This window comes from Triturus cristatus, chromosome 5_2 (genome assembly GCF_964204655.1).
Source record: "Triturus cristatus chromosome 5_2, aTriCri1.1, whole genome shotgun sequence".
Taxonomy (NCBI): Eukaryota; Metazoa; Chordata; class Amphibia; order Caudata; family Salamandridae; genus Triturus; species Triturus cristatus.
Window position 1 is genome coordinate 505,416,738 of NC_140588.1, and position 25,892 is coordinate 505,442,629.

Below are 25,892 nucleotides of genomic sequence, written 5' to 3' on the forward strand. Positions count from 1 at the left end.
ACCAGCACACACAGCTGTTGTTGTGCTAATACTTAAATTAGCCAGACAGCACCACCCTATGGCAGACTGTCATAAGCCCAGGTGCTGGCAATTAGGTGCAGAGCACCAGAAAACCCTGGCTCACATTAAGCACTGGTTTGTACCTTACAGACAGAGCAGACATAAAGGTCTGTGTACCTCACTCTGAGATCAAGAATACGTGGGTTATATCCCTCACTGTCACAGCAGCAGTAAGGGGACGAATACCTCTCTGAGGGATGGTCTTTCTCACACTTGATGCTTCTGGCCTGACATTGTGTCTGCAAACAAAGTGCACCTCCAGCATTGTGTTGTATTTGCTGTCACTCCTCTCTACTTTCAAATGCCACTAGCCGCCACTGCATATCTGGGGTGGGTACAGAGGGGATGAATGAATGTCTCATTATTTTAGAAGATAAAAAAATAGAAATGAAAAAAAAGCTTACATTTGTGTGTACATAGTTACATGTACACGCGTAAAAGGTAAAATAATTGAAAAACACAACTTGATAGATAGGGGGACACCGCCGTCTTGTGGGGAAAAACAACATATAATTTCTGATTGTTTCGAGAATTTTCATACGAAATGAATGAATGTAAAACAAGTTGGCCACAAGAGTTCTGAAGTTTTCTACTGGCTGTACGCAATGGATGCCTAAAGAGCTCTCTCAGTATGAAGGTGCTTTAACACAAATCCCCGAGGGCAAAACCCACCCAACTGCAGCAAGTCAGAATCCTCGTTGCATCAGGGAATGTTGTAGAACTACAACAACCCCTTTAACAGGCCGACTCGAAATAATGCAGTTACTACTGAATACCCATGACAGCAGAGTGCAGCTTGCGGTAGGGAGGAGTTCAAACAAGAAACTGGTAACCCAAGATAATGCAGGCCCCCAACAACAAACATAAGGGCAGAGTGAAGGCCAACACTCACAAGCATCATCCTGGCTCTTTACTGCATTGATGCTGGCTGCAGACTGGCGGCTCCGAGGCTGATCTTTGGAGCTGGGAAGGGGGCGCACCAACATGGGGAACACGTCTCAGAGAAGGACGCACGGTTTCACCCTGCTGACCGAGTCACGATGAGCGGCTGCTCCAAGGGATGCATCATGGGATCTTTAAGTGCCTGCGCACCATGTTCCGGCTCATCACGCATTTTATGGGTACATACAAAATCAAAACCAGGAATATTTGGAGAGAGGATCATGTGACGCAACATCCAGAGCTGCCTACTTTGGAATTGGGGAACGTGGTTCGAATCTCAGCGTCGGTTCTGCTCCGGCCCATTTTAGTATCTGACAATTATCTACTAGAACCCACTCTGGTCGGATGGAACTTTTTACTTGCCCAATAGCGTAGAGGGGATAAACACATTTATCAGAAAATGCTGTCCGCAATTTGCCATAATCAAGGACTCGAGACTTAATCTCTTGGCTCTCTGGCTTTTATTATCAGCATAAAGATTTGAAGGTACAAACTCCTCAATACGAGGCACAACAAGTACATAGGCACTAACACAAATGCTACTCTACGAAGAATGCGCATACGACTAAAAATAACCAAAAGCACAATTTCTAAAAGCATGAGGTAGAAAACTACCAAGCCAATGTCGATATAAGGGACACTGGACCATACCATCTCTGTCCCTACTCTGTACTAGATGACATCCCTACTTAGCAATCCCTTGAGACCCTCACTCGAAAAAGGTGTCAGAGTGAAACTTCCTAAGAAGTCTTCACTTAGAGAGCTTGATCTAAAATTGCCCCCTCTAGCTCTTCGCCTAACTCTTCTCTGCTCTGGGCTGCTCTAATCTGCCTCCACCCTCGGGGCGCTTTCCCTAATACAGAACCCCAAATCCCAGAACACGCCCTTTGCGCCTCCTCTTCAGCCGGGTCGTCCCTCAGTAACTTTCCATAGAGCGCTGTCCAGTTCCATCGTCCATCAGCTTGGCCTTGAGTCCCAGACACCGTCCGCACTAGGAGTTACGATTGGCACATTCCAATGCACTCCCATGTCTGGCTTTAACTACATAAGTCAATTCGTGAACAAAGAACTTCTCTACTAACGAGCAACTGTCCTTGCACCTGGGGTGAGATCATGGAAGGCAGACATACTTCGCATCTTTTAACTTTGCAATTTACTACAGCCTAAAACCTCTACTGGAATAAATCCTTTTTGGCCTATTGCCCTCGGCTAACATAAGAAAAATAACAGGCCTTTCGCCTCAACGATATATGTGAATTCTGGCCACTACTTCGGTTACACAAGCATGTCTAAATCACACTATTGACATTTACGTCTTTCTTTCATGTACGTTTAACTAAACAGTCTATAATCACGTATTCTAGGCTACACATTTTACATCGCCTGGGGTTTATATTTACCAAGCTCTTATGCATTTCTCTAATACATTCACAATATGCTTGTACATAGCTAACACCTCTATTTAAATCGATATAGGTTATACAATTCTTAATACATTGCACACAAAATACCTGAGTACACATTTGATTATATGCGGGTGCCGACTAACAGTGAATATAACGCACCCCTACAATTTTCAACCCTTTAAGCGCTACATCAGTTTCCCCCTCTGTCATCACACCATTACAATCTCCTTCTTTAGAGCTGATTTAAACCGTACTGGTCATGACTCTGCCATGTCGAACTCCCTCCAATCTCTTAAGACTCTCATATTGCTGATCCTGAAACTTCGCCATTCTTTTCTCATTTGCTCTAAGAGCTCTTTCAACTTTGCCTCCTTGATACCACTTCCACGCTTTCACGCATCCCCACAAACAAATCACGCAAACTACAGCAATGATAATTGGCTTCAATACTGATCCAAGAAATCCTCTTCCCAAATTCGCAAACCATGTTCCCACTCTTCCAAATCCTTGTCCAATCTTTTCCCACACATTCTCCTTCGTCAAATCCATAATTTCCTTGTGAATAGTTGTGATGTTGTCTATGTACTTCCCCAACTCCTTCGTGTTGTCTGGAATATATGTGCAGCATTCTTGAACCTTTAATAATTTACAGACTCCCCCTTCCTTAGCTAATAACACGTCTAACGCAAGGCGATTCTGCATAACCATATTTCGTATCGACAACATCTATCCAGCCACCAACAACAAAGACCTCGCCGTATTCATAGACAGCTCATCAACTACAGTCGCCAACCTTCTGATCTTCACGTCATTCAACACCACACCCATACTAGGTATCATTGCTCCATATAAATCCCCAATCACTGCACCTGCCTTTACAGTCCTACGTCTCCTAGAATGTTGTCTCGTCTCTAACAACTCCAAGTCCTCTGTGTGATAAATCTTCGGGAATATGATAGCCAAATAACATATCCCATACCAATTTGCAGGTAGTCCGACATAAGCATTCTTCCCACATACATAATACACTGTCGGAATCACTTGTACTACACCTTGCATAAAGTCCTTAACAGAAGCCTCCATAGTGAAGGTCTGAGAACAGGTGCTATGTCCTACTGCAACCTTCTCCGTAGCTGACTGAGGACGTCCAATACACAAATTCCCTTTCTGCACTTCATCTAATGCTATTGGTCCATAGCTTCCCTTGGACTTGTGAGATCTCTCCTCCTCTGTCCAATCTACTGGACTATCTCCGGTGTCTCGTGTCTGGGTCAACTTTCTATATCTGTCCTCTACTTGATCAATGAATTTCTTCTCCGTCTCAGATAACGCACATGTCAGGTTATGCCTGTGAGCATGCGCCGTATCCAACTTCACAGTAGGTCTAAAATACTTCAGGAGTCTGTCCTCTTTCTTATAATAATCGTATTTATTCAAATGCTTGATTGCTGGAACTTCAGGAAGTACCGTATCAAAATTTGAAAAGAAATACTCGAACTGCCTCCTGTCGTAAAATAAACTAAGCAATAAACTACAAGAAATCCCATATGTCAATGAGAGGTGATGATACTTGATACCTTCATCCACTGAAGCAGGCAACTGCATACACACATAACAATCTTCACATCCATCGCATCAACATATTCGTACAACAACTTCGCATAAGCATTAAGCTTAAAATCACCCTTCGACAAATCCATGTGGAGTCTGCGATCCTCCCTTAACTTTGATGTTCTCTGATCTCTGATACTGACACCTCTCTGTCCTGGGGTAATAGGTGTAGGTGCTTCCTGAACCTTCCCCTCTTGCCTGTGAGCCACTATGTATGAACTTATCACTACTGCAAATATAGTGACTATCACAACTCCTACCAATGTGCCTATTATCAATTTAGCCTTACGATGTGTATTTGCAGGATCTGCCATCTTCGGAATATACTCAATGTCCAATACAGTCTCTGAAATGGTAAGTCTCTTTCTCATTAATGTCTCTCTTGTGAACTTTCAGCAAGCCTCCCTAACTTTTCTTCGTTCTACAACGGAAAAAGTCCCTAAATTTAATCTTCTTCCGCTCGGATCTAGGTTATCTTCTTCCCTGCTTTACAACACTCTTGAATCAGTCCAACATAACTGCCGGTCCCAACAGTTCCAGGACCCCCTGCAATATCTCGAGCTTAAGGATGATCAGTTCTTGTGGATCTGGCACAGCTGTGAACGTCGGGAACTCCAAGTTGTCCAAGATCATACCACGAATAACACTCAGAAATGGTGGACTCGGAACGTGGATAGTCAGAATTCCCTCGACTTCAGCAACACCTCCACTCTCTGGAGCGGAACACTGTTGACCAATGTCATCGACCTCAATCTTCCCGTGCTCGGTAAACCTGGCATCAGTCACTGGATATGCCCATTCTGGTGAGGCGTACTTCCGACTTGGCACTCTAGTTCTCTTTGACCTCCTCAGAGTACCTTGAGGATGCTCCTCGTCACTTGATTCTTCTTCTGGCTCCTCCGAAACTGGTGCAAGATCTGTGTCCAGTACCAACCTCAGGTTTACCCGTTTCTGGCTTGCGGGCCAAACCCTTTCTGCTTCCGTGGCACCTCCGGTCTTCCCGTCGATACCCTGTGCACTGGCCTCCTCCTCCTCGGCAGAACTCGATTCGGCACTGCCCACTGCACCTCTTGCTCCTTCACCTGTTTCAGGGTCAGTGCTTCTCTCACGTTCTTCTTCGACTCGATTCAGTGCACCATCAGCTGCTTCAGCAACCCTTACAGCTTGACTGGCCCTCTCAGGTGGCTCTGTCAGCTCAGCTGGGTTTTCGTTCTCGAGAGGGGCTGTATCTTCTAAGGGTGCTGGAACTCTACGGGTATGGGAAGCATGCACCCAGTTCGGTAAACACTTAACTGCTGTGTTTGTGATGAGGATCACTTGAAACGGGCCTCGCCATCTAGCATCCAGGCAACTCTTCCTCACGTGCTTTCGGACTAGGACCCAATCTCCTGGGCATAAGTCGTGGCACAGGTCACTCGCAGCTGGAACCGTTACTGTCTGCACCTGCTGAGACACAGAACGGACCACGTCAGCAAGGCCTTTACAATAGTCCAGGATCATATCATCAGTGATATTTATCAGAGCAGTGGCAGGTATTGCAGGCAAACGCATCGCTCTCCCCTTGAGGATTTCCTGGGGTGACAATCCAGTCCTTCTATCAGGCACACTTCGGAGGCTCATGAGGACCAAAGGTAATGCGTCAGGCCATTTCAAGGACGTTGACGAACACACTTTCGCCATCCAAGCCTTCAGAGTTCCATTCACCTGCTCCACTATCCCTGAAGCTTCTGGTCTATAGCTACAATGTAACCTCTGATCTATATTTAAGGCAGCACAAAGCAACTTCATGACTTCACTGTGGAAATGAGTTCCTCTGTCCGATTCAAAGGACGTCGGGAACCCGTACCTTGGAATGAGTTCTCTCAATAATAATTTTGCTACCGTGAGTGTGTCACATCTGCGTGTAGGGTATGCCTCCACCCACCTGGAAAAGACACATACTATCACTAATATGTACCTTAACCCATTACACTTCGGCATTTCAACGAAATCCAGCTGCATCCTATTGAAAGGTCCACCTGACCTCCCTATGTGACTCAACGTCACAGCTGTCCTCTTTCCTACATTCATCTGTTGACAAGTGACACACCTCTGGCACACGGTTTCGGCCACTGCCCGAAACTTCGGGTTGTACCAAGTCTGACGAAACACTCTCATCATTGCGTCTCTACCAAGATGTACAGCACCATGTATCAGCCTCGCCATGGGATTCAATAAACATTCCGGCAACACCGCTCGTCCATCATTCGAAACCCATATATCCGCATCTCCTTTCTCACATCCAGCTCGTATCCAACTGTCTCGCTCCTGATCTGAGACCCCTTCCTGAAGCTGCTTCAGTTCCTCCCATGAGTCTGCCATTGCTAACATCTGATCATACACTGTTTTCTCCTCGGTTTCCTCAATATGAGTCTCCGTGAAATTGCATCCCTGCTCTGCACAAAACCGAGCTACTTCATCTGCATAATTGTTCCCCAATGAAACAAAATCATTTCCCTTCGTGTGTGCAGCACATTTAACAACAGCAATTTCATCAGGACCTTGCAATGCTTCAAGCAATTTTCGCACAAAGTCTCCATTTCTTATGGGTGAACCTGAAGACGTCATAAACCCTCTCTGGGACCATAGTTGTCCGAAGTCATGAACCACACCAAACCCATACTGGCTGTCCGTGTAAATCGTTACACGGATCTTATCAGCTGCCACACAGGCACGAGTCAAAGCAATAAGCTCAGCCACCTGCGCGGAGTGTACTCCTTCTAAACAAGCGGCTTCAACCACCCCCGCGACGGTGCATACAGCAAACGCTGCTCTTAATCGACCGACACTGTCTCTTAAGCATGAACCGTCCGCAAAGAAGATCTCATCTGAAACTGGGAGCGGTTCATCGACAATGTCAGGTCTCGGTTTGGTGCATAGTTCACGTCGAGACAATCATGGTCCTCACAATCTTCATTATCATCTACATTTGGAACAGGTAACAATGTAGCAGGATTTAAAACAGCACACCTCTTCAATATCACATTATCGGCTGCAAGGATTACTTGTTCATAACGAGTCAGCCTATTATTCGTGAGGTGCTGTGTTTTAGTCCTAGTCATCAACAATTCAACAGAATGTGGCACATGTACAGTAAGAGGGTGACCCATCACAATGCTCTCACTTCTCTCGATGCTGACACCTGTTGCCGCAACGGATCTGAGACATCCGGGCAACGCAGAAGCTACCGGATCTAGGGTAGCTGAGAAATAGGCAACTGGTCTATGGACACCTCCATGATTCTGAGTTAACACTGCTAATGCGCAACCTTCTCTTTCGCAGCAGAATAACGCAAATGCCTTGTTGTAATCCGGCATTCCCAACGCAGGAGCGCTACATAAGGCTTCTCTCAGCCTCAGAAAGGATTTCAAACAGTCGTCGTCCCATGGTACCGGATCACTTACATCCTTTCGCGTCAGCCGCTGTAAAGGCTTCGCCTCAAAGGAAAAGTTTGGGATCCACTGGCGGCAATAGCCCACCATTCCCAAAAACATTCTAACTTCCCTCTGCGTCGAGGGAACTGGCATTCTCAGAATCACATCAATGCGATCTGGAGACACCTTCCTTTTGCCCTTCACAATCCTGTGCCCCAAATACTGTACCTCAGGTAAACAGTATTGCAGCTTGTTTGGTGACACCTTGTGACCATTCTCTCCCAAGAAATTCAACAACGCAATCGTATCAGTTCTGCAGGCGTCTTCTGTTTCCGACGCAACAAGCAGATCGTCAATGTATTGCACTAAAACAGAGTTTTGTGGCAACACAAGACTTTCGAGATTTTTCTTCAAAAGTTGATTAAAAATCGATGGGCTCTCCGTATACCCCTGTGGGATACGACACCACGTTAATACACGATTTTCTAGTCTAAATGCAAAAAGAAATCTGCTCTCTTCATGTAAGGGAATAGAAAAAAATGCTTGACACAAGTCAATCACTGTGAACCATTCAGCTTCACATGGGATCTGAAACAGTATCACAGATGGATTCGGTACCACTGGACAACATGGGACAACTATGTCGTTTATTTTTCGCAAATCTTGCACTATCCTGAACTTCCCACTTGGTTTCTGCAGTCCCATAATGGGTGAATTGTATGGACTACCCATGATTTCCACCAGTATTCCCTGCTTAATCAAAGGTTTAATCCCTGCAATCGTTTCAGGGGATAATTTATACTGGGGTGTTCTCGGGAATTCCGCGTTTGGCTTGACCTGTATCTTCACTGGTTCCACTCCCCTAACTAAGCCAATCTCCTCTCCACTTAGGTCCCACACATCAGCCGATACTGACTCCCTCAAATCATGTGGAAGCTCCTCCACTGTCAAAGCTGGGTACATTTCTACACACACCCGCTGATTCGCAACCTTAAAGGTCGCGTCATCATCCCTCGTCTGTACCTCTACTCCTTTCGGGGTACAGTAGATTGTGCAATTGAGCTTACACAATAAGTCTCTCCCCAACAAACAAACAGGACTAGAATCGCACACCACGAACTGGTGTCGATCCCTAAAGTTTCCTATCCTGACTGGAATCGGTTCTGTCAAAGGGCTAACTAGCCTCTTATTCGCCACTCCAACAACTTGTATACTTTCCCCAGAAAGGGCTACCCCCGGAACTACTACCAATCTTATGGTCGACCTAGTAGCCCCCGTATCAACCAAAAAGGTCGTAGGGTGTCCGTCAAGCTCTGCTTCCACAAAGGGTCCTCTCTGGTCTACTTCTAAGATGGCCCTAAGTATGCAGTCATCCTCTTGGCTTAAACTCAACCGGGCCAGCAAATCTATATCCTTATCCTCGCTTACTTCAAACATGGGCATCTGCAAATAAGTTCGGGCCCCCTGCTGTACGTTCTGTATCCTGGGTGGCTGGGGAATCTGCACTTGCGGGATGCCGGTCCCCCCTTGCATCATCCTTGGTGTAGTCACCGTCTGTACCTGTTCCGCCCCAGGGACCTGAACTATTCTTCCCTCCATCTGTTGCTGGTTGTAGGGGTTCAGGGGACACTCGCGCCTCCAGTGTCCCACCTGGTGACACTGGTGACAAGCAGTCGTCTTTTTCAGTATCGCTACATCTATGCCTGTCCTAGGGTCTATAGGCCTTGGCCTTCCCTGACCCTGAACATTCTGATTTCCTGCCTGATAATTTCCCTGTCTCCTTACCACTGGACCCCCATTCGGCGGTCCCTGAGCGGCTTGCATCTGTATAAGCAACAAATTATCTTTCATCTTCTTGTGCTTCGACTCAATCTCATCCGTGCAGTACCTGGCGTACCGCAAGATTTCATCTACGGGCTTATTCTGCCAACAGATCAAATGCTGCTGTATCATAAGACTAACCTCGGGCTTCAAACCCAGCACGAACTTAGAAACAAACTGTTCCATATCTTTCGTTTCTAACTCATCTAGGCCGCTATACTGCTTAAAAGCCTTTAAGAGTCTCTCGTAAAACTCATGTACTATCTCCTTTGGTTCCTGCACTGTCCTGTCTATTTTCACCCAATCAATGTCTTGGGGTGAAACCTTCGATTTCAACCAGGTAATTACTTTATCATACAGCCTCATCACAGCTGGCGACGGACCATTTGTAATCATGTTCCTATCAGGCTCATAGTCCGGCCAATCAACAGCAACCTTACATGCGTTCCACAGATCTCCCGGAACCACAATATCGAATAGAGTATTCAGATCGATCCATAATACCTTCGAAATTTTAACAAAGGGCTCAACTTGCTTGTACCATTCTGCAGGCTTCTCCCTGAGCCCGGGAAAATCATTCGTAAATTATGCCAAATCTCCCCTGCTCCAAGGTACATGCACATATCCTCCATTCGCCACTTCCCTCAACGGGAAGGTCTTTGCCAGTAGCAACCCTTCACCCGGAGCTCCTCCTTCCGCTCCCTTAGAAGTCTTTTTCTTAGACCATTTCTCCTCCCATTTTTCAAGCGTCAACCATGGCCGCATGGCTAAAATCAGTTCTCTAGCATGTGATCTTAATCCAACAACCCTTTTCTCCTCCAGCTCCAGCTCGGTATAGTGCATCCTATGGCTTCCTTGCAACGCCCTAGTCTTGGATAAATCCACCTCATATTCCTTCGCCAATCCCCTCAATTTCTCGTGTGCAATTCGTGCTTTACGAGTCACATCTTTCGCTACAAAGAACAGCTCATCCGGGTTGTATGTTACTATCCTCTCAAGAGGTAGACTTCCATATATTATTTCATCTACCTCCGCCTTGAGCCTTACTATGTCTATCATCCCTGCTTTCAAGGCTCCTCTCAACACCTGACAACTTGCTCCATGTCTCTCGTCATATTCACATTCTGGTTCCTTCTCTCTCCTCTCTTCTGGTGCTTCTATAGGAGCAGAATAACTCCTAAAGTTATCCCGAGCTCTCTCTGATTGGACCACATTCTGATTCAGATGCCTCTCTGACGGTACCCATGACCTTAAATCTGATCTCGATTCCATCAGATTTCTCGGCCTCACCGGTCTCTGTTCCTCTTCACCCCTAGATGTATCTGACACCGCTACCAATGGTGTACTCCATTGTACAGGGCTTGGAGTTCGAGCCATTGTCCCTTCCAACCCACTTTCCTCGCTTTCCCTCCTCGTTCTTTCTGCTACCTGTTCGGACCCCTCCCTTTCCTCCGATTCCGGACTATAAATCGACACAATCGGTCCAATGGTGACCGGTACCCTCAATGCATCCGGTAACCTCATCTCTCTCTCAATCCTCCCACTAGCCTCAGACTGACTCCGTGGACTCTCTGTTCCAAATGAAACCAACCCTTCCACTCGAGTCTCGGGTTGAACTGTTACTCTTCTAGTTTCCCCACTCTCACCCCACCTGTCGTCTGCTTCATCTGGATTGTAAGGAGGTGGTCTCTCGTCTAACAATCTTTGCAATACTCCGTCATCGGAGTCACTCTCTTCATCCTGTGCCTTTACATGCCTTATCCCCGTCGAGTCTATCAATAAGGGATACAGTTTCTCTTCCTCAATTGCCTGCACTCTCCATCTTTTCTCCGCTGCGTCCCACTTGGCATCCTGGAATGCCCTGATCGATTTTTTCATCCTTTCCTGACTCCTTCCCTTTTCTTTATCATGCGCTGCTCTAATCCACGCATGTAATGCTTCGAACTGTGTTGGCCTCGGCAAGGGTCTTAAGGACCCCATCACCGACTTCAGCTGGTATAGCACCGCTAATCTAAATGAGCCATACCTCGGGAAAGCTAGTTCCCCTTCACCTTGTGTAATCTTGTGCCAATTCTCGATCCAAACTATGGTATGTAACCCCACATTCGTTGCCATGTAATGTGCTGGGGTATCCTCGGGAGGGGCGTCTTCTCCCTTCCGAGTGACCACATGCTTGTCGCCTCTACACATCTCTCGTAAAACCTTAAGACACTTCATGACGAGCAAGATCGATCTCGCGCTCTGTTTACTTCCTACTCTTTAAATCCTCCAATAACAGCGCGACTCACACCAACCGGCCTATCACAGCGCGACACTCTCTGACGTCACCTTCCTCCGTTTGCAGCAGTTCCCTTCTCCAGACACGTTTCGCCTACTCTCGTCCCATTCATACACTGAAATAACCGATTAAGTTACTTCTCTGGCTGTCCGTCCACAGCCTCTGACTGTTCGTCCACAGTCTCTCGACCTTGTTGACCTCGATTGGCGACCGTCTGCCCCCGTCCGGCCAGACAGATCGCCACTGATAGGTTACTAACACTCCGATCCACACACAACAACCCACGACCAGCGTTAAGTTGCCATACACACACACGTTCGCTCCCCCTATCTCGGTCCAGGTGATCGATGGTACCTCACGATCTCCTTTGGGTGGTCAACAAACTCTATCTCAGGTGTCTTCTACACCACAACTCCCGGGCTGCGCGCGCTCACAGCCTGATCTCACAATCACACGACATACACATCAACTCTGCAAGACATCACACAACAAATCAGCACCGCAATCTACAACATCTCATTTTGTTCATACTCACTCCTGGAACTGCTGCTTCCTGCCGCACTGCTACTCGTCGTCGATGCTCATCTGCCGCCGTCGTCTCCCGCTCACCATCTGATGATTCACCATCACTTATCGTCTATGGGCCTCAAGGATCACTTATCCTTATCTAATCTAATCGTCCCTCGCTATCGGAAGTAACCATCCGTCTCTGCTACCAACTGCTCCGGCCCATTTTAGTATCTGACAATTATCTACTAGAACCCACTCTGGTCGGATGGAACTTTTTACTTGCCCAATAGCGTAGAGGGGATAAACACAATTATCAGAAAATGCTGTCCGCAATTTGCCATAATCAAGGACTCGAGACTTAATCTCTTGGCTCTCTGGCTTTTATTATCAGCATAAAGATTGAAGGTACAAACTCCTCAATACGAGGCACAACAAGTACATAGGCACTAACACAAATGCTACTCTACGAAGAATGCGCATATGACTAAAAATAACCAAAAGCACAATTTCTAAAAGCATGAGGTAGAAAACTACCAAGCCAATGTCGACATAAGGGACACTGGACCATACCATCTCTGTCCCTACTCTGTACTAGATGACATCCCTACTTAGCAATCCCTTGAGACCCTCACTCGAAAAAGGTGTCAGAGTGAAACTTCCTAAGAAGTCTTCACTTAGAGAGCTTGATCTAAAATTGCCCCCTCTAGCTCTTCGCCTAACTCTTCTCTGCTCTGGGCTGCTCTAATCTGCCTCCACCCTCGGGGCGCTTTCCCTAATACAGAACCCCAAATCCCAGAACACGCCCTTTGCGCCTCCTCTTCAGCCGGGTCGTCCCTCAGTAACTTTCCATAGAGCGCTGTCCAGTTCCATCGTCCATCAGCTTGGCCTTGAGTCCCAGACACCGTCCGCACTAGGAGTTACGATTGGCACATTCCAATGCACTCCCATGTCTGGCTTTAACTACATAAGTCAATTTGTGAACAAAGAACTTCTCTACTAACGAGCAACTAGGCCTGGGCAGTAAATTCCGTTCCGGTTGCGGAATTTGCGGAATTTGGGTAATTTCGCGTTCCGCGGAGAACGCGAAATTGCCCAAAAATCTGCGTTCCGCGACTTCCCGACATTTTTTGCTTGTTCGCGTTCTTAATATGCGTGTTCGCGAGATATTTCACCCCGAGCACGCAAACAGCGATCGCGAACAGGAAAAAAGTATCGCGAACAAGCAATTCCGCGTGTTCGCGGAATTTCTGCGTGTTCGCGGAGATTTTTTACCATTTCACGGAGATTTGCGTAGCGCGATTACGCAAATTCCGCCCACCCCTACGAGCAACTGTCCTTGCACCTGGGGTGAGATCATGGAAGGCAGACATACTTCGCATCTTTTAACTTTGCAATTTACTACAGCCTAAAACCTCTACTGGAATAAATCCTTTTTGGCCTATTGCCCTCGGCTAACATAAGAAAAATAACAGGCCTTTCGCCTCAACGATATATGTGAATTCTGGCCACTACTTCGGTTACACAAGCATGTCTAAATCACACTATTGACATTTACGTCTTTCTTTCATGTACGTTTAACTAAACAGTCTATAATCATGTATTCTAGGCTACACATTTTACATCGCCTGGGGTTTATATTTACCAAGCTCTTATGCATTTCTCTAATACATTCACAATATGCTTGTACATAGCTAACACCTCTATTTAAATCGATATAGGTTATACAATTCTTAATACATTGCACACAAAATACCTGAGTACACATTTGATTACATGCGGGTGCCGACTAACAGTGAATATAACGCACCCCTACAATTTTCAACCCTTTAAGCGCTACATCAGTTCTCCCTGCGCCTAATAAAAAAGCAATTTAAATACATGATCATCATTTGTTAACAAATGGTGAATAGGAAACAAAATGACAAATGTAGAATGCTGATTGTAGTACGGCAAACAAATTCCTGCCTGGTGAACGCAAGAAGATAAGTGCATTTGGGCCAACAGCCAAAAACACAACAATCCATAAGCAAGAGCGAAGGCAAACGAAAATAATTGTGCAACAAAACTTATCAAATGGCTAGAAGTGAACTGATCCTTGTAACAGGGCCAGTCTCCAGGACGGAACAAAACAGCCAAAAGGCAGGACAAATGTAAACCATTTACCAAAGGAATTTCAAAAGCAGACCAAGGACCGAATGATAAGGTGATGGGTGTGCCTAAAGTCCACAGACAAGATACAGCATGTCAAGAGACAGTTCATGCACTGCCTAGACTCGACCTAAAATGGAGGGATACCTGCCGGCTGTGCCTTGCCCGACTATGAAGCTGCATTTGCTGCTGTGCGCAGTAAGATGCCAGTCTGATTCCCACCTCATTCATATTAATGAGGTGGGCTCTGTTCAGTTCACTGCACACGTCTGCTTTTGTCAGGGAATGGATAGTGCAACCAAAAGCAGGGTCTTGTCACAGAGCGGCAAAGTATTTTGAATTGTACTGCCCTTTTTGTGATTGCGGCCCAATATGGCCTTAATTATCATAAATATCATAGTGTTTTAGTGCTTGCGGAAAGCCTAATGTAAAGTGTGCAACCACAGCCCTGCAGTTACCTGACGTTATCCTATAGATGCAGAATTTATGCATCCAAATTCAATTTTTAGCTTTAAATGTAAAGTGGTGAATCTTTTAATTTGTGGGTTATGATTAAGGCTCCCGGTTTTCCGTTTAAACTGATTTTTACACATAAATACAGACGGAAAAATATTTTTTTTCCGTCTGTATTTATAAATAGAAGCGGGAAAATACAACCAAATCGGATTCCGAGAATTGTTCGGCAATCCGTGCTCCAGCCCAGGGTTGGCTGCCATGCCCCTCTTCCTGACTGTGGTGTATGCCTCCCCACATTAACACCTGCTGGGCCATTAATCTCTGTGAATGGTCTTTTAAAGACCCGTGAAGTACTCGAGTGCAGCTGCGATAAACTCATGTTTGTGTGTGCCTGGGAAGCTCTCTCAGCCCGGGCTGACACACAAGGGGGGTGGGGGGGGGGTTGCTGAAGCCCTTTGAGCACACTCAAAAATGAGGTGCCCAGGTCTGTGCCCAGCAGCCTTGAAGAGGAACGCCTATTTCACCAGGGCATTCATTTGCGCACCTTGAGGCAAAGCCTGTGCCCTACGATCGTGGCTGGTGGTTCCAGGGGCAATCTGCTGCTACCCACCTAGTAACTCCCCGGGCATCTGCCTCGTAGTGCCTTACAGCATACATGGCAACATTTCAGAAGAGCAAAGTGGGAGATTCTTTTTAAAAAATCGGGAGAATGGGGCCTTGAGTCGGGTTACTGTCATGTATGGGCTTTGGAAGTGCGCTGCTGCAGGATCGAACATTTGAAATGCAAATACACGTTTCTTTCTTACCTTTCAGAAGCATGGAGCGCAATGGCAGGCAGAGAGAGGGTGATGCAAGTGTTCCTCACTCACTGGCCTGGCAGGTTGCTGGCAGTGCATATACCCCCCCCCCCCCCCCCCCGCAACCTCCCCACCATCACCACCTGTGTGGCAGCGCAGCCACACACACAGCCGCCCGAGTACTTCACAGGTCTTTAAAAGACCATTCGCTTGTTAATGGGGCTTTGTTGCTTTGTCACACCTTCTAGAGCCCCTGCATCGCAACTCTGACTATTGCTGGAAGAATTAGCACGTTACACAATACCAAGCCCCCTGTCTGCTGAAACCCAGAGGAATCGGGTTTTTGCCTGCAGGAATCGGGAGGCGGGAGACTAGCCTTGAAATCGGTAGTCTCCCGCCTGAATCGGGAGGGTTGGCATGTCTGTTACAGCAGCATTGCTCTGGAAGCACAGTGCTGCCAGCATTGCACACTTTCACTGATGCCAGTAGTGAGCAGTGGTGCACACAATTACGTGTTCTCTCCTAATTCAGGGTTTAAATGGTATTAAAGTTACGTAAATGTGCCCTCTTGGGTTCATGGGTGAAGAGGTCAAAGCTGCTGATATGAGGGGCCCCCTCTGCTTGGCTCAAGGGGCCCTTGTACTAGTGACAGGCCCCTCACCTTGTGAATGTTCAGCCTTTGTTTTCTGAATGCAGAGACAACCAACGGTGTCAAACGTGAAGGCGATGAACTGAAAGCGCCTTTCAGCACATCTAACCTGGGCCAAAGTGGGAACACATGTTGTGTGAGTGCTATGTGCCCCAGAGGGCAGGTGCTTTCCACGCTCACGTTCAAGTAGCTAAGGAATTCAGAGGTGAAACTACAGTCACGTCGTGTCCTCTGCAGGCCACTGTAGTTGGCAGAGGCGCAACTAGAGCCAAATTTCGAGGGGTGGAGGGTGGCTAATTTCAGGTCACTGAAAGTGCAAGGTGCACTTGTCTAAATTCTAAATGTGTTTACATTTAATAATCATGGCTAATGACAGTGTTTTCAACATTGTAAAACAGCAGCAGCTCACTAATACTGTAAGTAATCTGTGGCAAAGTTTTCAGATGACTGTATTGTGTTTCCTTAATTTGGCGCATATATACATGTAGCTAAACCTATAACAACTGTGTGCACTGTATTTAAATAAATGTGGAAAAATACTAGCTGCAACGTCTTATTTTGCTTGCGACAAAAATAAATACAGATATATACAGATAAAATGACAAAAAAATAAATATGGATAAATACAGACGGAAATATTAAAAAAATAAATACCATAAAACCGGGAGCCCTAGTTATGATGTTGAACCTTTTCCATTTTACTCTTAGATTGTAATAATGTGTTAATTTTTCTCTTTCCCTACTTAAAGGATTTGTTTGGATATCTGGCAAACCATTCAAGAATAGTACATTTTGCATTCTTTTTTGTTTATAAAATTAGGAACAATTGATTGGGGTGTTGGAATTTCAGGTTACAGTGCCCTCTGCTATTTTTTCTCATTTCATTGCCCTGGCTGTGCTGCAGATGTTCTGAGCATGCTGCTGGCCGACACAACATGGTGCGTTTTGAATGAAATGACTGGCAACCTGTGGTGGTTGAATTTTCCTCTTATCAGAGGAAGATGAAATAAAACTCTACTATTGATTTGTCTCTACCGAGTGACAGCCAGCTCTGCTGAGAGCTTCTTCTCAGCTGCAATATTTATCATTGCTGAAACAGGCTCTTCATGCACAGCTTGCATCCTCTATCCGACACACAGGAACAGATGCCCCATGAGCTGCTAAAACACGTTATTTACTGATTCACTCTAGGAGGCTCCGTCAAGCACTCTCCTTTTATTTCTCCAGCCAGTCGGTGTCCTTAAACCAGCTGGAAGCACACAGTGATCTTGAAAATCACATTTAAAAAAAAAAAAAAAACGTGCTTTGGCTCGCATGTTTTGAGGAGAATTTGCATAAAGCCAATAACTTCTAATAAAACAGAAACTTTTTATTATTTTTTACAATGAATTTATTATGTCCATCCATTTTATCTGGATAAATCAGAAGTCTGTGTCTGTACTTTTCAAGTACGTAGAAAATCTACCCTTTTGACTAAAGTGTGAAAGTCTTGACTTTTAAGTTGTTTTCTGTGCTCATCTGTGAACTTAACAAATGGCAGCTCTAAATGGTGAAAACATTTGCTAAGTCTTTTAAACTATTGTGGCAAAAGATGAAGTCTGAAAACATAGGGACATATTTACAAACCCTGTGCGCCACCGGAATGTCACTTTTTGTGATGTTCCCGTGGCGCACAGGGCTTAGCCATATCTATGATGCCACGGAAAGTTACCCGGCATGGCTTTTCATGACCTTGTAGATATGAGGTAAGGTGAGGCAGTGCAAGTCACTGCTTTGCCTTACTCTGTGTGAAAGAGGCATTCAATGGGTGTTGCTGTGGGTGTTCCCCCTTGTCAGAAATGGGGCTTCTGGTTTGCTAGGGTATTGACAGGCAGAACCCACCACTCTAGGCAGGGTAAGGGAGTTACACACCCACGATATCCTCTGCTCATCCCCTTGGTAGTTTCGCAGAGCAGTCAGGCTTAGTCCCAGAGTCATTGTGTAAAGCGTTTGTGCAACACTCACATACACACACACCAGTGGCACACTACACACACCACAAAAGAGACTCCACACCAGAGTATGTAAAATATATCACTTATATTGTATATAAACACATAGACCACGGTCCCATAAATCACTTTGCCAACCAGGCAATTGTCATAACACAATATTTAGTGCAATAAAGCAAATGTTCATAAGTTTCGCATGTCATAAAACCATCATGAAAACAACTTCCTACACCATCACTGTACATATTATGCAGTTTCTGAAAAGGATACTTGTTATCTAGTCTTCACAAGGATTACAGTGACTTTTCTCATAACATTAGGGCATAGAAATACAGGTGAATGCAATAAATCACATGAATATCACTATGACCATGTAGGCTGCAGCTTCCCTGCGCTCCCACAACACTTTATATGGTAATTCCCAAGTAAGCCCTAGGGCACCGGAAATCCTGTGTGCCTTTTACCAGGATTACAGTAATTTTGTTGGTACCTAGAAAGCACTCATTGGTGTTTTCATCATGGCCCCTCGGGGCCGGCCAGGCAGCGAGAAATGAGGCCACTCGGTGCCCCCCCCCCAGGTATATCACAAGGTTAGGGGGCGGGCGCACACCCTGCAGGGATCTGCAGGGAGACATTCGCTTGGCCCCCAGCATGCAGGATAGGCAAATGCAGCTGCCCGTGATCACGGTGCAGCTGGTAAACACACAAGGCAGCCTCTCACACTGCTCCTTAAGAGGTAGCGCGTCCAGGACCCTCCAAGGCCTCTTGGACCGCTGGCCTTTGACGACACAGGGCTGGATTCTCAGTTCAATGCTGCGGGGGACAGGGATCCTTCAACCTGCCACTCTGAAGCGAGTGCAGCAACTCAACCCGAGCTCTGCGAGGTGCTTCTACACTTAATGGAGTAACCATGTGATACACATTGGTGAGCAGCCTTCAAGGGGAGTGACAACACTTGAACACTGTCACTCCCTTTGAAGGTCGTTTACCAATTTCCAGCAGACAGTTACTCCATTAAGTGGAGCTTTGGCTTCTTTTCCGAACCATGAATTCTTGGTCCATTCCCTGATCGCCCACATTAAACCGAAAGGCAGCCCCCATCACCTAGTTACCTCTGATTGTAATTTTATGGGGACCTTCTTAGTACTAGTCAGGATTCTTACCTAGAATTGCAAGCGATGCCCCGACTTGAATCTAACAGGCATCATGCTCAGGCACCTACTTTCTAGTCCTGAAGATGATCCCAATAATGTGTTAAAGGGATCAAAACATCGTCAACTTTTAAACACTCTACACACACATTTATACTTTTATTTGTATGTGCTAGAGTTAATTAATGTATATTGTTTGCTGGCCCAATTGATGTAATGTTTGGCCATGCTCCGTGTAAAGCCTGAGTTTTTTCCTATTTATGTTGTACATGTCCCCACTTGTATGCTGTTCCTTTAATCCTTCATATTAAAAGATCATGTCCAGTTGGACAATCAAATATAGATATCATTGTATTTTTTCATTAATAATTCATTAATAATCCTTCTAACATTGTTTTCTTGTTAGAGACCATTGTTCCTGTAAAACATTCAATACGCAAGGTACTTGACCATTAATTGGGTTGCCTTGTTTTTTGTAAAACACTTTCTAAAAGTGGCTTTTTCAAACACACAATTTAAAAAACCACCTTTACTAATTTATCCCGATTGAAAGTTACACGTGTAAAATGTTACAGTGCAGCGCTAATGATAGCCTGTGGGACAGGCAGCCTTTCAACATTGTAAAATTAATGACACAGTATTTCACTATCAGGACATGTAAAACACACCAGCACATGTCCTACCTTTCACAGGTACTGCACCCTGCCCATTGGGGTACCTTGAGCCTACCTGAGGGGTGCCTTACATGTAAGAAAAGGGAAGGTTAGGGCCTGGCAAGTGGGTGCACTTGCCAGGTCAACATGGCATTTTAAAACTGTGCGCGCAAACACTTCAGTGGCAGGTCTGTGCCACATTTATAGAGCTACTCATGTGGGTGGTACAACCAGTGCTGCAAGCTCACGAGTAGCCTTTGATTTACAGGCTCTGGCACGCACCGTGCTCTTTATAGGGACTTACCAGTAAATCAAAAATGCCAGTCATGGATAACCAATCATAATCACAATTTACACAGAGAGCATAAGAACTTTAGCACCGACCAGCAGTGGTAAAGTGCCTATAATACTATAGCCAACGAAAACAGTGTCAGGAAAATAGGAGGCAAAAGGTTTGGGGATAAACCAGACAAAAGGACCAGGTCTAACACCAAGTAACACCCATGGAATTTGATGCTACCCCAGATTTACAACATCAGGTAAACCTGGATCAGTGCCAAAACCTTGCTCCTACCTAGAGCAGGCATAACGAGGAGAAATGTTTACATTTCTCCTAAATTTTACCTCTTTTCACATGTTTCTGCAGCACCTATAGAAAGAGGAAAAAGCCTCGTGTTTTTTTTTTCTGCAGGAAGGTGCCCCTTCCTGCCCTAAAACAATAGTGCCAACAACACAGACACACTTGCACCATGGTGCAATGGTGCCTGCATTGGCACACAGTTGCATTATGTGCGCCAGCGCAGGAATGCACCGTATCTTGTAAATACGTTGCATTCCTGTCCTTTCGAATTGGCGTATGCCAGCTCAGCAAAATGATTTGAGATACTGCCCTATGCAAATTCCTTGTAAATATGCCCCATAGATCGGGAAATCTTCAGAGACAAACACAATTTGAATAAATGTTGATGTGTTTGTGAAGTGGTGTTTCACATCACCAAAATTAGCACTATTCAACAGGAAAATTGAGTTTCTGTACTCATCTGAGGAATGAAACTGGAATCACTGAAGAAAGAGCCCGGGAAATGCAGACCCAAACATGGAGGAAAAAGGGAGAAGAGCAGTAATGTGCAACAAAAGCGTAAAAATGTTGAATGGGAGGCAGTGGAAAAAGACCAGAAAAAGAGGAGAGAACCTCCTAAAACTTACCCCTGCCTCCGAGAGTAAAGACATTTAGGGCCTTTTTCATGAGAGCCCTGCATTACTTTTTTGCACCGCGTGAAGTGGTACATGTGTAACACAGGGCTCTCATTCCGATTTATGAAATAGGCAAAGCAACACTGCATGGCATTGAGTAGCCTCATAAATCATGAGTAAGGCAACACAGCGCAAATCGCTGTGTCACCTTTCTCTGTGCCAGGAGGTTTTCCATGGGAGTCGCGGTGGGTTTTTCCACACAATTCCCATGGAATTTGACGCTGTTCCAAATTTACAGAAACATGAAAACCTGGGGAAGCACCAAATCCGTACGCCCCCCGCTGTGAGGCATAATGAGGAGAAATATATTTATTTCTCTTAGTTTTTTCCTCTTTCTATGTGGGCTGCATTCTGCATAGAAAAGCAGAAAATGCCTCTTAGGATTGTTTTTGGGCAGGAAGCTGCCCCTTTCTGCAAAAAAACAATCCTGCGTTTAACAAAGGCACCCTAGCACTATTGTGCAAGGTTGCCTACGTTGGTACTAGTTTGCCAAAATGGTGCCAGCGCAGGAAGAAAGGACAGTAATGCACCGGATTGCTTAAATATGGTACATTCTTGCCCTTTTACTTTGGCGTAGGGCACCACCTGACGATGCCTTGCTGCACTGACCTACGCTAAAATCCCATAAATGAGCACCTTAGTTTTGGGATGTAAAAATTGCAACATTTTGTTCCATTCACAATTCGACTTCAACATTTTCAACAAACAATTAGAAATTAAATTCAAGTTTCAAATTCTCTGCCCCCAAGATCTAAGAATGATTTGAGTGACAAGTTTTCGTTTTACTGGGCCTATGTGGACTTTTGAAGTACCTCAGCATGTTTGGAGCATAACGTCGTGTGGGGTAATTGCCAGTTTTTATGTACTCATCTGTTTCTTTTAGATTTTAATTGTAAACCTTCTTTCTGGCTTCGACCTCATTTCTTTAGTGTCCCATCTTGTTTTCGTTTGACCATTCTTTGCTTTAGCATGAACGGCCGACGTTCTACCATGTCGAGGTGTCTTGCTCGCTCCTGTCTCTATTTGCCATTTATTTATATGAAACAATACTGTTGCTATCATCATTCTGATGAATATTGCGAATGCTATACATAGTTGCCTCTTTAGGTTCCAGTATTGGTTGCAATGCCCAAATGTTAATATGTAAAAGATTGATTTTGACATTGCTACTCGAGTTCATGAGTGATGTTGTTCGTTTTCTGCACGCGTGTGTCATTCCCTGTGCTGTCTGTCATGCTACAGGGCACCCAGTGTTGTCTGTTTAGTAATGCGGATGCAGTTCAAGTAATCAATGTTTCTTCCTCTTCAGATACCAATTTCCGCCCTGGTCTCATTTGTGGAAGCACTGGAGGTTGGTTACAGCAAACACAAAAACCCCTACCACAATCTGATGCATGCAGCGGATGTTACGCAAACAGTCCATTACCTCCTCTTTAAGACCGGTGTAGCAGTAAGTACCTTGTGTTTTGAGCATTGCCAAAATGAATTTACATTTTGAGTCACTTAGAGAACTATCCATTGCTGTTCCAAGATGGCGTGGCTTCTAAAGCTAATGAAGGAAGAGGAGCCTATGGTTGGTCCTGTTTGTATGTCACTGTGAGCAGAAACTCAGTTGACTAGAATGCTGCCCAGAGTGTTTACCAAGTCATGACTTTTGTTCTTCTCTGCGAGTACCATCAATAGGATGGATATGTCTAGACTCAGGCCAGGTAGTTCGCTGTGCCACATGGCTCGAGACGTATGTCACCATTGAGGCCAAAACTAACTTGAGCTGCTGGGGTTCTCCTACTGACAGGCAAAGGCTTAGCCCATTGGGATAGCCTTCCCTTTTCAGACTGGTAAAAACTGATTTTATGTGGGTGCCTTCAGCCTGTCGTGGCACTTTGAGCAAAGAAAACAATGGACTAGCATGCAGCGCAGAATAATAACCACTTTAATTTTCAATTTGTTGTGGTATTTCAGTATTCATCAGGTTGCCGTTGTTGTGCCCAGCTAAATTTACACATGAGATTTATAGGGCTTAGTTATCGCAATGGGAAGAATATCTACAAGCCACCCGTGAATGCAATCATATCAAGTGATAGTTACAATACACACAAGTTTACTTTTTCGTATACTAAACCCTCAATTAATATGGTGGTTATTATTTTCTTTCGAACACAACCTTTTATAAATACATCAATCGTCGCCCTTCTTAATATGTGAAACACTACAATTATTCCGAACCATTCTAAAGAAATTAGCCACAGCAAAGCAAATATTAGGAATTTTGGGGCTAATTTACAAAAGCACGTATGAGTAAGAGAAGTACTAATACAGGAATACTCTTGTATGTAGTTTTACATGGTTTTGTGAATTGACCTCAACATTTTCAGCTCCCTATTAGTAAAAGTGCAAAGAGGGCACAATTCTTCTGCAGCCGTTTGCAGCTTTCTGTGCTGTGTCTTATCAGCAGCTGCTGTTGGAGTCCAGTGGCACAATGAGCATGAGGCCTAACCATGGGCATACTTGTCATACTTAGGGCCCCTGAAACACAACATCTTATGTCCACTTTGCAGCCCATCATTTTTAGATCTACTATGCCACTCTAGGCATGGGCCGGCTAAATGCAAAGGAAAAGGAACCTTTCAGCCCAATCTGTTAGGCCAAGTCCTCTCTAGATGGAAACACAAGCAACCAAAAACAGGTTTCGGCATTCTTGAGTCTCATCAGTGAGGTGCAGTCTGAGTTCCCTAGCACCTATTTCTGGGCATACCCATTGTACACAGGGTGTCACACTGAAATAGAAAGGGATGGGTAGAATGCTTGCAGAAGCTATTGGCAGTCAGGGGGAATCCAGTAAATGTATGTGACCATTGTGCCATTTCAGACAGGGACCAATCAACAGGCAAATCAGACTTAGCTGTACCCCAATAGGAAGAGTCTAGCCAGAACTGCCAAGCCCAGCCTGACATGCACCTGCCATTTTTCGAGTACCCACTTCCACCTACAAAAAGCTAAAAAAGAGAACAGCAAAAAGTAGCTTCTCTGCAGTCCATGGATTGTCGCATGGGGACCAATCTGTGCATGAGTCAAAAGTATCGCAGTTTGTGATAGGGCTCTTCTGAATGACTGCCAGAAGCCAATCAGAATTGTGCTAACACTTGGCAATATTTAGATTGGTAGAAAATATGGCATATCAGAATGCTGAAAGAACAGTGACTTTTTTGGCCTCCCTTTCAATCTATAGCAATAGTTCAAACTGTTAGGATCAGCGCTACAGCCCTCTGGGCTATGCTGTATGCTCCAGGGATGCGCAGGCAGCACACACTCAGGTGGTTTTCTGTGTTCAAGGAAGAAGCTCTCTGTTTTCTCTGGTGCACTTGAACAGTCATTGGCATTTTTCAAACGCAATTTCATTCCTTAGGTAAATTAATAAAAGGGGGAGATTTCGTCTTAGTAGCTAACTGGAGAAAAATGTTGCCCACCCCTAGATACAATAAAAGAAAACAGTTATATCTCCTTTTGTATATTTTTAATACATTCACTAATCTGTCTCTATTTAGAAAAGCAACTGTTATTGCTGTCTTATCAATATTTTTATATCATAAGTTTTCTAGGCCAAATTAAGAGGTGGGATGACGTTAGGCATCTATCTAGGTCCTGGAATGTTTTTCAAACAGGAAAAGTTCCAAAGCTACCTACCCGCCAAACACCACTCCTCTGTCCAGTCATTGTATTATTCCCCTCTTAAGTTTTGATCTTCTCTTTCATACGTTATTATTTGTATTTGCACTTCTAGTACACCTCTCGCAGTCCCACAGTAGAAATACACTTACATTTTCCCTCAGCAATATGCCCGTTTCCACATTAAAAATTGAAAAAGAACAGCATTAAGCAATTGTTATTATTTTGATATTCTTGTCTGTGTGTCAAAGTCATAATCGCAGAGCGTTTTTTGTATCTGGTTTACACTTTTACGAAGATGCTGCAAAATGGATTTCAATTTGCGGCTAGTCTGTTTGCGATGAGTATCTAATTTATTTTTAGAACCTCCCTCTATGCCAATAGCTTTGCTCATAAAATGTTGATTTGGACTGGGTCGCTGTTTCCAGCTACCCAATTAATATTCATTAGGTAGGCCGCACATTGAGATTCACTCTGATTGGTCAAAATCACAGAGATGGTGGCCTCCAAAGGTCAACAGGCCACCTTATCTGTATTTTTAAAAAACATAAAGAAACCTTTTTTGTGAAGCAGGCTGATTTCCTGAAAAGAAAAAGGCTGCTTTTAACAAAAAAAAGTTTCAGTGAGAGTGGCAGTGGTTCTCTGGAATTCTGGTCGCAAGGTATTGATACATGAGGTATCGATTCACACTTTGGAAGGGATTCCCAGAACACACCCCTTCCAAAGTGACAAAGAAAAGCATTAAGCAATTATGATTAGGTTGATTGTTTTGTCGCTGTGTGTCCAAGTCATGATGGAATACTAACTAATTGCAGAACATGTTTTGTATCTGCTTTACGCGTTTACGAAGATACCACAAAAAGTGGTTTCAATTTGTGGCCAGTCTTTTTACAACATGTATCTAATTTGTTTTGTGAACCGACCTATATGTTAATAGCTCGGGTAGTAAAATTCTGAGTTGGAGTAGAGTGCAATACAACTACTTAATAAATATTTATTAGATAGGCTGCGAATCAGTCACTCTGATTGGTCAAAATCACAGGGATGGTGACCTAAAAGGGCGAACAGATCACCTTGTCTAAGATT

General features: G+C 44.8%; 1 protein-coding gene across 11 annotated transcripts in view; it reads left to right on the forward strand.

The window, feature by feature from the left end:
- PDE1C (phosphodiesterase 1C) overlaps positions 1–25,892 on the forward strand; it is a 1,636,609-nt gene that overhangs the window by 1,330,448 nt on the left and 280,269 nt on the right. For all 11 annotated transcript variants that reach the window (XM_085607521.1, XM_085607513.1, XM_085607514.1 and 8 more), the window contains one exon: positions 22,450–22,590. In XM_085607521.1, coding sequence (XP_085463647.1) covers positions 22,450–22,590 — 141 coding nt within the window. The remainder of the gene's footprint in view (positions 1–22,449; positions 22,591–25,892) is intronic.